This window comes from Macaca fascicularis, chromosome Y, assembly GCF_037993035.2.
Source record: "Macaca fascicularis isolate 582-1 chromosome Y, T2T-MFA8v1.1".
Classification (NCBI taxonomy): Eukaryota; Metazoa; Chordata; class Mammalia; order Primates; family Cercopithecidae; genus Macaca; species Macaca fascicularis.
The window spans coordinates 241334-255584 of NC_132903.1; the positions used below are offsets into that span (position 1 = coordinate 241334).

General features: G+C 59.6%; 1 protein-coding gene across 6 annotated transcripts in view; it reads right to left on the reverse strand.

Annotated features, from left to right (window-relative positions):
* Positions 1 to 14224, reverse strand: part of LOC102144074 (serine/threonine-protein phosphatase 2A regulatory subunit B'' subunit beta) — a 38429-nt gene extending 24205 nt beyond the window's left edge. For 2 of the 6 annotated variants that reach the window (XM_074030345.1, XM_074030343.1), the window contains exon 1: positions 13665 to 14224. In XM_074030345.1, the coding sequence (XP_073886446.1) occupies positions 13665 to 13988 (324 nt within the window). In that variant the 5' untranslated portion in view covers positions 13989 to 14224. Of the gene's footprint in view, positions 1 to 7115; positions 7579 to 11480; positions 11692 to 13664 lie in introns of those variants that run through there. The other 4 variants (XM_074030352.1, XM_074030346.1, XM_074030348.1 and 1 more) reach the window with 3 other exon arrangements.
* Positions 14225 to 14251: the final 27 nt, after the last annotated feature.

Below are 14251 nucleotides of genomic sequence, written 5' to 3' on the forward strand. Positions count from 1 at the left end.
GTGGCTCGTGCCTGCAATCCTGGCGCTTTGGGAGGCTGAGGGGGGCAGGATGCCTGAGCTGAGGAGTTCGAGACCAGTCTGGGCAACACGGCAAAATTTCACCTCTACTAAAAAAAAAAAAAAAAAAAATAGAAAAAATTAGCTGGGTTTGGTGGCAGGTGCCTGTAATCCCAGCTACTTGGGAGGCTGAGGCAGGAGAATCGCTCCAACCCAGGAGGTGGAGCTTGCAGTGAGCTGAGATCTGGCCACTGTACTCCAGCCCGGGTGACAGAGCGAGACTCTGTCTTAAAACAAAAAACAGAAAATTAACCAGGTGTGGTGGCGGGCACCCGTCATCCCAGCTACTTGAGGGGCTGAGGCAGGAGAATCGCTTAAACCCGGGAGGCAGAGGGTGCGGTGAGCTGAGATCGCGCCACTGCACTCCAGCCCGGGTGACAGAGCGAGACTCCGTCTCAAAAAAAAAAAAAAAAAAAAAAAAAAAAAAGAGATGAACACGTAGACACGTTTAGAGCAGAACGTACAGACTATACACACCATTAACAGACCATTCACATGCCGTTAACAGACACCGTGTGACGCAAAAGCTGAGCAAAAGCAGCCCGGAGAAGCCAAGAGCTCCCAAAGCGAAGGTCGGAATTGAAAGAAGGGATGAAGGGCGGTAACGAGTGGGAAAACCTGGGCACGCTGACCACAGAAATCAGTGATAACAACGTACGTTCAATTCTTAAAAAAAAAAACTCAAAACAACAGCGTGTCAGTGAAATGGTGACAGGATGAGTGTGTGCCTGTTTGTGAGTTGGAGGAAAAGATATTGATTAATATTGGGCTTTGAAATAGTTAGTTGACATTCCTTTTTTTTTTTTTTTTCCTTTAAAGAGACGGGGGTCTCGCTATGTTGCCCAGGCTGGTCTTGAACTCCTGGCCTCCAGCGATTCTCCTGCCTCAGCCTCCCAAGGCGCTGGGATCACAGGGGTGAGGCACCGTGCCCGGCCAGCCGCCGATTCTGTGGGATAAACAGTGAGCTCGTAGAAAGCGTGTACCCCAAACGAGAGAAGAGGTGACGGAGCTGAAAAACAGCGGGCGCCTGTAGTCCCAGCTACTCAGGAGGCTGAGGCAGGAGAATGGCGTGAACCCGGGAGGCGGAGCTTGCAGTGAGCTGAGATCCGGCCACTGCACTCCAGCCTGGGCGACAGAGCGAGACTCCGTCTCAAAACAAAAAACAAAAAACAGCGGGAGACAGGGATGCAGGATGAGACGTACGAGTCCATCACACGGACGAGCAGACGACATGGACATCAATGAACCAAGTGTTCCGGTTACAAGGCAAAGATCTGGCTGCAGAAAGAAAACAGCACTTGTGTATACGGGACACACAGGAGACAGAAGGACACAGGAGACACACGTGGCTTAAGGACCCAGAGGCTGCACATTGTTTTGAGGTGGAAAAAGACAGAGCAGGCAGACAGTAAAGCTGGCGTCGCCGTACTAACATCCACGAAGTGACACGAGGCGATGGACAGACCCGGAGACGGACAGGCCACCGCAGAACGCTGAAGAGGTCGGTCACGGGAGGACAGGATGACGCTAACTTTATCCGTGCCTGACAACGCAGCCTTGGCACCGATCGAGTAAACACCACTGGGCACAAACTCAGCACGCCAGGAAAGGAAGAGAACACCCACCCTGGGCACCGACACGGGGAAGGCCGGGACCCCCACCCTGGGCACCGACATGGGGAAGGCCGGGACCCCCACCCTGGGCACCGACACGGAGAAGGCCGGGATCCCCACCCTGGGCACCGACATGGGGAAGGCCGGGACCCCCGCCCTGGGCACCGACACGGGGAAGGCCGGGACCCCCACCCTGGGCACCGACACGGAGAAGGCCGGGACCCCCACCCTGGGCACCGACATGGGGAAGGCCGGGATCCCCACCCTGGGCACCGACACGGAGAAGGCCGGGACCCCCACCCTGGGCACCGACACGGGGAAGGCCGGGATCCCCACCCTGGGCACCGACATGGGGAAGGCCGGGACCCCCGCCCTGGGCACCGACATGGAGAAGGCCGGGACCCCCACCCTGGGCACCGACAGGGGGAAGCTGGGGCCCCCACCCTGGGCACCGACATGGGGAAGGCCGGGACCCCCACCCTGGGCACCGACGCGGGGAAGGCCGGGACCCCCACCCTGGGCACCGACACGGGGAAGGCCGGGACCCCCACCCTGGGCACCGACATGGGGAAGGCCGGGACCCCCACCCTGGGCACCGACGCGGGGAAGGCCGGGACCCCCACCCTGGGCACCGACACGGGGAAGGCCGGGACCCCCACCCTGGGCACCGACAGGGGGAAGCTGGGGCCCCCACCCTGGGCACCAACAGACGAGAGACGGAACAACAAACAGCACAGCCACCCATGCAGGCTCGGGATTTACAAGTTTAATCTCACGGACAGAAATAGACTCGGCCCCAGCACAGCTGCAGGGCACACATTCTTTTCAACACGCACAGCGCACTTGAGAACTGGCCGCCTCTCGGGCCGAGCAGCAGGTCTCAGTGGACTGTGAAGGAATCACAGGGACTGCGGCCCTGCCCCGAGCGTAGCCGGGGAGGCCGGGCATCCACGGTAAACACACAAGGAGCAAAAACAGCTGCCGGGGTGTGGAAGAAGAATTCTAAAGTCAGCTGCCTCTTCGTTAAACAGTTCAGACGAACCAGAGGGGCCTCGGGCGGCCCAGCCACCCACTTTAAATCCTCCTCCACACGTGGACTTTACAAAGTGCTTCGTCAAGCGCCCGCCACCCGAAACACACCGATCAAGGCGAGGCCCTGCCTCCCGACAAGCTATTTCTGTTGAGGGCACGGAGACGGCAGTTCCCTGACTCGTCACAATTTCAGTAGCCACAGATGTGTGTCGCCCTCCCACAGCACACCCACAGTGTTGCAAAACACGTCCATATACGACCAAACACAAAGGCTGAGCCTAACACCGATATGCCGCCTGTTGCAGAAACAGAAATTCAAGCGCTTGATGAGTGCAGGTGAATTTCCCGAGAACACAGGCCACGTGCAACTGTCACACGTCCTCTGGCGACACCAGCCGCGGGCGGGACCCCCGCGTGTGCAGAGGGTGCGCACAGCAGGCCGGGCGCGGTGACCAGCAGGAAGGACCCTCGCCCCAACCCCAGCGGCACCAGACACCACGGTCAAGGCCACAGAGGAGGTGCCGGGGCAGTAGGGGGGCGGCGGAAGGCACGCTCAGTAGAGGCTGCAACGCACAGCCGTGTCCCCAGGAGCCCCCAGCCTGCAGCGCGAGGCGGAAGCACGGGAGGCTGTGGGATGGGAGGAGGGGTTCGGCCGGGACCCACACTCATGGACTCCAGCCGAGCCCCTCGCCCACCCAGATGGCGGCCACCCCCTGGAAGGCAGGGCCCGCTGCAAGCTCTGAGCATTCTTCTCCGCCCAGCACTCGACTGCCAGGGACCCTCTGCAAGGGCTGGTAGAGCGCTGCCAGCTACACGTGCAAACCACACGCCGGACGGCTAAACACGGAGTCAAAAACGTCGGTGTTTACACAGAGGAGCCGAACACGGAGGCGAGACAGTCAGGCCCCGCGTGTGGGTTTAAAAATCCCCTCTCTAGCAAAGACGGAGAACTGCTGTGGAGGGATCAACACGGAAACGCAGGAGGTCCTCCAGGTGTCTGAGTCGGCCAGAGCTCACGGGGCTAACGTTCACTCAGACACACGACCGCGGCCGAGCCACGGGGCCTCGACGGACGCCGAGAGACACTGGGGGTGCCCTGCACCCACCCCTGCAGCCCAGGCGCCGGCACCTGCACCCACCCCTGCGGCCCAGGCGCCGGCACCTGCACCCGCCCCTGCGGCCCAGGCGCCGGCACCTGCACGCACGGCTGCAGTGAGGTGTGAGTCTCCACAGAGCTCGGAAGGCTGGGCTGGGGACGTGGGGGTCATTCTGTCCACCAGCCGGGGGGGACGGTGGATGCCGGGCACCACAGCGAGGGGAGGATCTGGCCCCTCCCTGCGTCCACAAGCCCCTGGCGGATACTCCTGAGCCTGGTCTTGTGTGTGGGTATTCCCGCCCGGGCTTCTGTTTCCTGTTAACCCCCCTCGCTGCGCTGCGGCTCCCTGCCAGGTGGGGAACCCGCTCTACCTTCTCCCTGCCACTGCCCAGGGAGCGGCATCCTGGGCGGCATCCTGGCCAGACTAAAGGCTGCAAGGGTTCTAGCGACCACGGGCCCTGGGAGGGGAACAGCACGTGCTCTGGCGGTGAGAGCAGGTGCGTCGGGGATGCCCAGAGCCCAGGCTGCCACCACGCCGAAGTCGGCTGCAACCACAGCGGGGCTGCCGCGTCGGGCACGGCGCTTTCAGCCGTGGACGGTGCTGTGCAGGGTCTGTGCGTCCGCCCGAAGGACCCCGTGGGGACGCTGGACAGTGTCTGTGTGACCAGGACCGGTGAAGAGGAGCATCTGTGTGTGAACCAGTGTGTGGGGAGCGGGAGGGTCACTCCCCAGGCAGGGAGGGCCAGGCTGGGGCAGCACAGCTGTCCTGGGCTGGGAACAAGGTCTGAGCGGTCCTGCTGTTGCCCGGGGACAGAAGGCCCGAGAATCCCTGGGCACAGGCGCAGGCAGAGTGGCTCCAGCAAGAGGAGCTTGGCCAGGCAGCTGCATGGCCACGCTCCAGGTACACGCTGGGTCCTACAGTGAGAGCGTGTGCCGTGTAACACGCGGTCGTCACACGGGGCTGCCCGGACCCACGGCGAGAGTACGTGTAACACGCTGTCGTCACACAGGCGCCTCCCGGGACCCACGGCGAGAGTACGTGTAACACGCTGTCGTCACAAGGGGCTCCCCGGACCCACGGCGTGAACGCATGCTGTTCCCCTCCCAAGGCCGGCGGTCGCTGACCCCCCCAAACCGGGTTTGGTTTGGCAAGGATGCCGGTGACTGGGAAGTGGGCAGTGACCGGGAGGAGGAGGAGCCGGGGTTGACCAGCCGGGCAGGGAGCATCCGCCAGGGGGTTTGCAGGAACAGAAGCCCAGGCGGGACGTCTGCACATTCGGAAGAACAAGCTCAGGAGCACCCACCGGAGGCTCGTGGCTGCAGAGTCTACGTTAGCCGCGGAAGGCTGTGCCTGTCACGGGACCCCTGAGACAGCACCGTGCTGCCCAGCCTGCAGCGTCCCAGGGCGGAGGCGCGGCCCCCAGACACGTCCAGTGGCTCCAACACCGATGCTCCCCGACAACCCTCCTGAGGGTGTGTCCAACTGGGGGGACCTGACAGAGCCCACGCTCACGCGGGGAGTGAAAGCAGCCAGGAAACGCCCGCTTGTCTCCCAGCACCGCCCCCACACATACCCCAAAATAAGCCCGTGATTCCTCCACCACCCCTCAGACAGCACGCATTTCACACAACGTCTGTCCTCACTCCCTGAAAACGTGGAAACCGATTCTCTGTAAAACGGAACAAACTTCTGTAAACGGAATTCACGGTTTCCCAAAAAGTGACTTGTTAAAAACAAACAGTCCTGCCAAAACGACGCAGACTGTGGGGGAACGGGCTCTGCCTCCTGGAGGTGGACGCTCAGGTGCATCGTCACCCCAGCCCCCCGCAGAAGGGCTGCTTCATCCAGCCACGGGCGAGCTCATCACCTGACTCTGCAACCAGCAAACACGCACCTGCCACCGTCTAACGCAAATCCCGCACGGGGCTGATTCTCACTCTCAGGGTCTGCAGGTTAAGACCATTGTAACAAAACCAGCCTCGCCCTTATCCACTTACAGGCAAAATGTCAAAACCTGGAAGACAGAGGTCAGACAAATACTCTGAAGGAGTGTAAAAGCTGATGTGATCTGAGAGAAAAAATTTCAATTAAAGTATCAACAGAAAGAAGTGGGTCTCCCTCCCCCTTGTGGTTCAACTTGAGGTTTAGGCCACCAGTTCCAGACTCCTGGAACCAAGTGTGAAAAGTGGGTCTGATGGACCCCGTGGGTGTGAGGCACCCGCCATGCACACCCTGCCTGGATGAGACTCGGATCAGATTCGGCCACAGCCAAACCCTAAGTTCTCCAATTATATCGGGGCTGTCCCGGGAAGACTTACACGTTTAAACCACATGGTACTCGTAAAACTAACTTATACAATATACACGGCGTGCACACACAAATGTTACTTCCCTGAGCACTAATGAGAACTGAGATTAAATTTCAAAGCCGGCTGGGGCGGAGGCTCACGCCCCCAATCCCAGATCCAGGTGGGTGGATCACCTGAGGTCAAGAGTTCAAGACCAGCCTGGCCAACATGATGAAAGCCCGTCTCTACCACAAACGCAAAAACTAGCTGGGCCTGGTGGCAGGTGCCTGTCATCCCAGCTATTCGGGAGGCTGAGGCAGGAGAATCACTTGAACCCGGGAGGCGGAGGTTGCAGTGAGCCGAGATGGCGCCGCTGCACTCCAGCCTGGGCGACAGAGAGACAACGTGTCAACATAAATAAATAATAAATAAAAGTAAAAATAAATAAATTTCAAAGCCAGCAAGTGACTGACTGAAACCACGCAGCATAAATAGCACGGTATGTGAGCGATATCTCAACCGACTCTTTTAAAGCAGTTAGCCAGTGGGAAGGAACGCGGGGCATTGCAGTCACGCCGGGGAAGGTGCACCCGCCCGACGCCTTGACAAAGGGTGAAGGAGTTTCCCGGGGTTTGTTACCAGCGGCGCAAGGTGTTATTTAAATTAAAAATCTGCCTGCAGCGATGCCTCCCAGGCACTGACGGTTCTCACCCCCGCTCCCCCCTGCCTTGGTGGATCCCAGCGAGGCGCGCACTCACAGCCAAAACTCCCGGGAAAGAAGCGGGGGCTCTTTCCAAAACCCGGGTTTGCTAACAAGCTTGGCACAGCTTCCCAACGAGCAGCACCCGGTTTTCGGCGGCGTGTGCGGCCCGAGCGGGTCCCCCCGCGCCCGCGACTGGTGCTGAAAATCTGGGGTTCGGGCCCCGCCACGCGACAGCGGGTGCACGGCCAGCAGCGGCGAGGGGGGCCCGCGCGGGGCCGGGAGGCCTCGCCCGGTGTGGGGCAGCCGCGGGGCGCGCGGGGCTGACCTGCTGGAAGGCCTTCAGCCGCTTCTTGAACCGCGAGGGCAGCACGAAGTCGCAGCCGCGGGCCAGCGAGGCCAGCTCCTGGCGCAGGTCGGGGTCCTGGCGCAGCGAGCGCTCGCGGAGCCGCATGCCGTCGGCGCGCAGGGCTCTCCGCGGGCCGGGCCGGGCGCTGCGCTCTCGGGGCAGGGCCGGGCCGGGGCCGGCGGGGCGCTGCAGGCGGGGCCCGGGCTCAGCGCGCTCCATGCGTCGCCCGCCAGGCGCTCTGGGGCCGGGGCCCGCGCCGCGCGCATTCCTCTGGCTGAGGAGGGCTCATGGCGCCGGGGGTGGCGGCGGCCGCCCCTCCCGACCCGCGACTGTGCAGACCCGGCCGCCCCCGGCGCTGCTCTCCTCTCCTCCTTCTCCGCTCCCTGCACTGCCCTCCGCTCCCCCCGGTCCTCTCCTCTCCTCTCCCCGTTCGCTCCGGGCTGGGCCGTCCCGCAGGGCAGGGGGCGCTTTCTGCGCGGTCACGTGGCTCGCCCTGGAGCGCGCACCACAGGTCTCCGAGAGGAGAGCCCGGGCGGAGCGCGCACCAACAGGTCCCCGAGAGGAGAGCCTGGGGACCCAGTCGAAGGCGCTCCCCCCGAGAAATAGGGTCCCCCCCCGGCCCATGACAACACCAGAGCTGGCTGCAGGCTCGGTGCCCGCTCCGGCCCGCCCCTCCAGAGCCCAGGGCGCGCCAGGTGCAGCTGCGCCTCCACAAACACACGCACGGCAGGCCCCGGGAGCCCCAGCATCAGGGCACGCCTGCATCTCCGCCCCTCCCCAAACTTGAAGAGTTTCTAGAATCCAGCTAAGCTGCAGTGGGCATCCAGGATCTCGTCTTCTCCGCCGCTGCTCACTGTGGTAACTGCACTGGCTTGCGACCGTATTCAGAACAAGAAAAGAGGGGCGGTGGAAAAGGGGGACGGGCCACGTTAACCGAGGATGAGCTGAGCTTCCGGGGCCTGCACCGTCATCCCACCGGGAGGGAGACAGGACACCTGCGGGCTGACGGTCAGAAACTGGCCACATCCCGGGTCCCCGATCAGGAAGGTCCTGCGTGACCGCCTGTGCCCGTTACAGTCAATGAACCTCCCTGGACGGGTCATTATCACCCCGAGGCAACAGCGTGCACGGGGCTCTCCCGCTGCCGCACACTCTGTTGAGTCTGCAGAAACGCAGAATGACACGGATCTACCACTGTGCGGTCATGCAGAGAAGCCCCTGCCCCGAAAAACGTCGTGTGGCACCGACGCACCCCTCCCTCCCTCCTAACCCCTGATCTGTTTCCTGTCTCCATCGTTTTCCTTTTCCCGAGTGTCCTAGACTTGGAACCAGCAGTCTGCAGCCATCTCAGACTGGCCTCTTCTCCTGCAACCTTCCACACCACCTCTCACGCCCACCGCAGCTCCCCACCCTCAACGCCCCTTCCCACTCCTCTTAGGGGGACGCCCCTCTCCACGTCCTTCTCTTCCACCTCTCTCCCTTCTCCAGCCGTCCCTGCATCCCTCCATCCTTCTCATTTCCCTACTGTCCTTGAGGATTCAGAAGTCGGCCTCTGACCCCCTCTAAGTCTCCAAACAGAAGCTTAAAGACAGCCCCAGAGGCAGTGTGCTCAAACCACCAGGAGACGATTTAAATAAGTGCGCCCAGTCCTCCACGATGTGGGGTGCAAACTCACAGGGCAGAGGCGCCGCCCAGTCCCCCACGATGCGGGGCGCAAACTCACAGGGCACAGGGCAGAGGCGCCACCCAGTCCCCCACGATGCGGGGCGCAAACTCACAGGGCAGAGGCGCAGCCCAGTCCCCCACGATGCGGGGCGCAAACTCACAGGGCACAGGGCAGAGGCGCCACCCAGTCCCCCACGATGCGGGGCGCAAACTCACAGGGCAGAGGCGCAGCCCAGTCCCCCACGATGCGGGGCGCAAACTCACAGGGCACAGGGCAGAGGCGCAGCCCAGTCCCCCACGATGTGGGGTGCAAACTCACAGGGCAGAGGCGCCGCCCAGTCCCCCACGATGCGGGGCGCAAACTCACAGGGCAGAGGCGCCGCCCAGTCCCCCACGATGCGGGGCGCAGACTCACAGGGCACAGGGCAGAGGCGCCACCCAGTCCCCCACGATGCGGGGCGCAAACTCACAGGGCACTGGGCAGAGGCGCCACCCAGTCCCCCACGATGCGGGGCGCAGACTCACAGAGCAGAGGTGCCGCCCGTTGAGTTCAGACCAGCACCACACACAGACGGCCTCCCAAACGCAGCTGGGGGAACCAGATTAGGAGCCAACCTCCTACGATCTCCCTCCGAAACTCAAAGATCAAACCCAAAATGCGGGGGCAGCCAGCCCATGGAGGTGCGATCCTCACGCTCAGGCCACGCGCCCCGTCCTGTCACGCCGGGTGACACACGCCCCTGCGGACTTTACTGCCACGTTTCCTCTTTCCGTACAAGGCTTTTGGAACACGGCCGGGCGCGGTGGCTCACACCTGTCATCCCAGCACTTTGGGAGGCCGAGGCGGGCGGATCACCTGAGGTCAGGAGTTCAAGACCAGCCTGGCCAACATGGTGAAACCCCGTCTCTACTAAAAATACAAAAATTAACCAGGTGTAGTGGCGGGCACCTGTAGTCCCAGCTGCCTGGGAGGCTGAGGCAGGAGAATCATCTGAACTGCAGCAGGTGGAGGTTACAGGGAGCTGAGACTGTGACATTGCACCACAGCCTGGGAGACAAGAGCGAAACTCCACCTCAAAAAAAAAAAAAAAAAAAAAAGGCAGGTCATCGACATGAAGTTCTTACTTCCCCTTGTAACAACTTACTTTAAAGGTGCATTTAGGGTGCCCCCAGCAGAAGCACCCTGGCTTGCATCATCAGCCCATCGATACTGGCATTTCCTTTCCTTTTCTTTTTTTTTTTTTTTTAGAGACAGGGTCTCACTTTGTTGCCCCGGCGGGAGTGCAGTGGCACAGACATAGCTCACTGCAGCCTCGAACTCCTGGGACCCTCCTGCCTCAGCCTCACAAGCAGCTGGGACTTCAGGCATGAACCACCATGCCTGGCTGATTTTATTATTTTATAGACACGGGGGAGTCTCGCTATGTTGCCCAGGCTGGGCGCAAACTCCTGGCCTCAAGTGATCCTCCCTCCTTGGCCTCCCAAAGTGCTGGGATTCAGCCACCGCACCCGGCCAACGCTCACATTTTCTAATTTGTACGACGGGTCTCTCTTCCCTAGAGATGGGAGGGAGCCATTGCAAGCACCGCTTTCAAACACACAGTGCAATCTCTCTGCTCAGGAGCGGTGAAGGTGCAGATAACGTAAAACAGCCACGGCAGCGCTGGTTACATCCGCTTTGAAAGTGCCACGTAATGTTTTCACAACGGACATGCCTTCCCTTTCACCTTTGCCTGGGGAGTTCAACGGACCTAGAACAAACCCTCCCGACAGCTCATACCCAATCTTGGACCTGTGTGGGTGAGAAAAAGCTGTTTCATTTATGAAAATCTTTTCCGCATCCCTTTTGTCCCAATGAACAGACACATCCTTCTAAGTTATTCACTTCTGAAGTAAGCCACGGGTCCCAAACAGGAAGACACGTTTAAAGCAAACCTGAGGTCCCAGACAAGCTCAGTCACGGCCGCCACGCCATGATCCACACGCATCCTTCCTTCTGCTTCTCTCGTTAGACCACTCCAGTCACTCAACACGACCTGAACATCTTACCCTTTTTCTTTTTTTTTTCTTTTTTTTGAGACAGAGTCTCTCTCTGTTGTCCAGGCTGGGGTGCAGTGGTGTAATGTCGGCTCACTGTAACCTCTGCCTCCCGGGTTCAAGTGATTCTCCTACCTCAGCCTCCTGAGTAGCTGGGATTACAGGCACGCACCACCATGCCTGGCTCATTTTTGTATTTTTGGTGCAGATGGGGTTTCACCGTGTTGGCCAGGCTGGTCTTGAACTCCTGACCTCAGGTGATCCACCCGCCTAAGCCTCCCAAAGTGCTAGGATTACAGGCATGAGCGACTGTGCCTGGTCTCATTTTCACACTCTGTCCGTCATCCCTCCTGGAGCGGCCTCCCTTGGTCCTGCCCCCCCATACCCAATAAACTCAGTGCATTTCCCAAGTCCCGCTACTCACTTCCTCCTCAAAACTTTCTCCAGGAGAGAAACGACCTCTCCCTGCTGTGAACACCTTCGGAACTTAATTTCCTCTTGTTAGAGGCTTGTTGCCCGATGTACAGAATGTATCATCTTTTCCCATGCACCCAGACGGCCTTGTTTGCACAGACCTGACCTTCTGTCGATATTCCCAGCCGTAGGAGAATTCATGCAAAGTCACAACATTCAAGCATTTACCTTAGTGTCTGGCTGTCATTCAACACGTTTAACGACAAAATGGCAGCTCATCGGCAACCGGGAGAGCACATTGGGCCGGAGCTCAAGAGATGCGTCCTGGGGCCCTGAGTCCCCTCCTGGATCGGGATCGGGAGGGCCTGAGCCAGGCGGTCTCCAAGCTGCCTCCATTTCTGGTTCACGTTTTCATCCACACGTACTTTTGGAAAACGTTCTAGATCGATCAGAACACGTCGGACAACCACCAGGAATTTAGAACCCAAGGAGCTCACCTCGGATTGCCACCCACCTCTCCCTCAGCAAGTAGAGGCTGGACCATTGGGGCTGGAAAACTATGGTGCTACATAAATAATCACTGCGTGACATGCTTATTAGTGCTGCTGATGGGAGGCTAGTGTTGAGCTGAAAAAATTTCAAATGGTATAAACAAGTTCCAAGGGAACATTCTGAGTATTTCAGGCTTCCGTCATATTCTCGGGCCACAAGACGCACCAGCCATATGTATGTCTAAAACATCTGGAAGCAATGTTTTATTGCTTTAAACTGCATAGTATAAAACGACAGGAAGCATTTTTAAAAATACACTGCTGTCGGCGGGCACATCCCAGCACCCTGGGAGGCCGATGTGGGCAGATCACGAGGTCAAGAGATTGAGATCATCCTAACAAGGTGAAATCCCATCTCTACCTAAAATACAAAAAAATAGCCAGGTTTGGTGGCGGTGGGCGCCTGTAGTCCCAGCTACTCGGGAAGCTGAGGCAGAATGGCGTAAACCCGGGAGGCGGAGCTTGCAGTGAGCCCAGATGGTGCCACTGAACTCCAGCCTGGGCGACAGAGCAAGACTCCGTCTCAAAAAAAAAAAAAAAGAGAGACTGATTGCAGTCACTTTATCCTGATAACCACCTACCACGGACTGGTTCTGGCAGGTTTAGAGGGGCTGCAAACTTGCTTCACCTTTTGACCTGGGGGGGCCTAACTATACTGCCTTTAAATGTTAAGTCTCCACTGCAATATCAACTTGGGAGTAGGTAACATGCATATTTGTTCAACACCCATGTGTCAGGACTCCCTTGGTGAAAATCCATAGCGCTTCCTGTAACTTCTTGCATACATACACTTGGCCAACCCACTGAGCATAAATTCCTGTCTCATCTTTTCTTCCCCCCAAGTGCTTGCTTTTAGTTTAGTTTTGTTTTGTTTTTTCCGAGATGGAGTCTTGCTCTGTTGCCCAGGCTAGAGTGCAGCCTCAGCCTCCCAGCTTCTAGTGATTCTCCTGCCTCAGCCTCCCGGCTTAGCTGAGATTACAAGCACATTAGCCGGAGGCTGTGCGTCTCACCTGCAGTGAATAATCACCTTCTGTGAAATAAATGACGTTTAAGAAATACAGTACTCTGGGTAACACAGCAAGACCTCCTGTCTAAAAACAAAAACAAACAAAAAAACACAAAAATTAGCCTGGCGTGATGGTGCAGGCCTGTAATCCCAGCTACTGGGGAGGCTGAGGCAGGAAGTCCAGCTGTTTGTGCCACTGCACACTCCAGTCTAGGAGACAGAACAAGACCCTATCTCCAAAAAAATTTCAAATAAACAAAAAAGGGGCCGGGCGCCGTGGCTCGCGTCTGTCATCCCAGCACTTCGGGCGGCCGACGCGGGCGGATCACTTGAGGTCAGGAGTTCGAGACCAGCCTGGCCAATATGGTGAAACCCCGTCTCTAGTAAAAATACAAAAATGAGCCGGACGTCGTGGCAGGTGCCTGTCATCCCAGCTCCTCGGGAGGCTGAGGCAGGAGAATCGCTTGAACCCGGGAGGCGGAGGTTGCGGTGAGCCGAGATCGGGCCATCAGCCCGGGCGACAGAGCAAGACCCCGTCTCACGATAAAATTAAATTAAATTAAAATAAAATAAAGAGAATGGAATAGAATAGCATCAAATAAAGAGGAAGAAAGCCTTTGTACCTTTATAAATTGTGTGATATTTAGGTTGACAACTGTCAATGACGGAATGTTCAGCAGGTGCAACTTTCTGTGTGTGTGTGTGGGGGGGGGGCGGGTCGGGGCGGGGAACAGACTCAATATGAAACCGTTTTGGGGTCTGACGCTCTCCCACCTGCCTCCACCGCGCAGCCACGCGCCCGCTAAGCTTCCAGAGCCACCTGCGCAGGTGTTAGCAGAAGGAAGAGTCACTTACTACTCTCGTCCCTGCGGATCTACGGGTGCCTCGAGCGTGGGGCGCGTTCCTGGGGCTGGAGGCGGCGCCCAGGGGCAGCGCGGGGCCCGGGCCGGGGGTTGCCGCGAGGTCGAGCCCGCCGGGTCTGGGGGCGGCGAGCGGGGCCGCGGGCCAGACCCCGGGCAGCTCCCCGTCCCCCGCGGTCGGCGGGTCCCGCCCGGGCGCCTTGATCCGGCGCAGGCAGTCCTGCAGCATCCGCTGCGTGCTGGCCTCGCTGAGCCAGTACAGGAACAGCTCGTCCACCTTCATCTTCAGCACCGGCTGCAGGACCTTGCCGGGCGGCATGGCGGGGGCTGGGCCCGGGGCGCCCCGGAACGCCCGCACCCCGCCCCGGGGGCTTCGGTCCGGCCCGGACGGACCCGGGGGATGCGAGCCCCGCCTGCTGAGGGGGCGCGGCGCAGGGAACGAGGCCCGCGCCTCGGGAACTGCGCAGACTCGCGGGGTTCGGGGAGACCGAGGACGGGGCGCGGTCCGGCCCGCGCCGCTCAGGGCAGCTTCAAAACGGGCGCGCCCCAAACAACGGCGCCCGCGTTCACGTCACTGCGCCG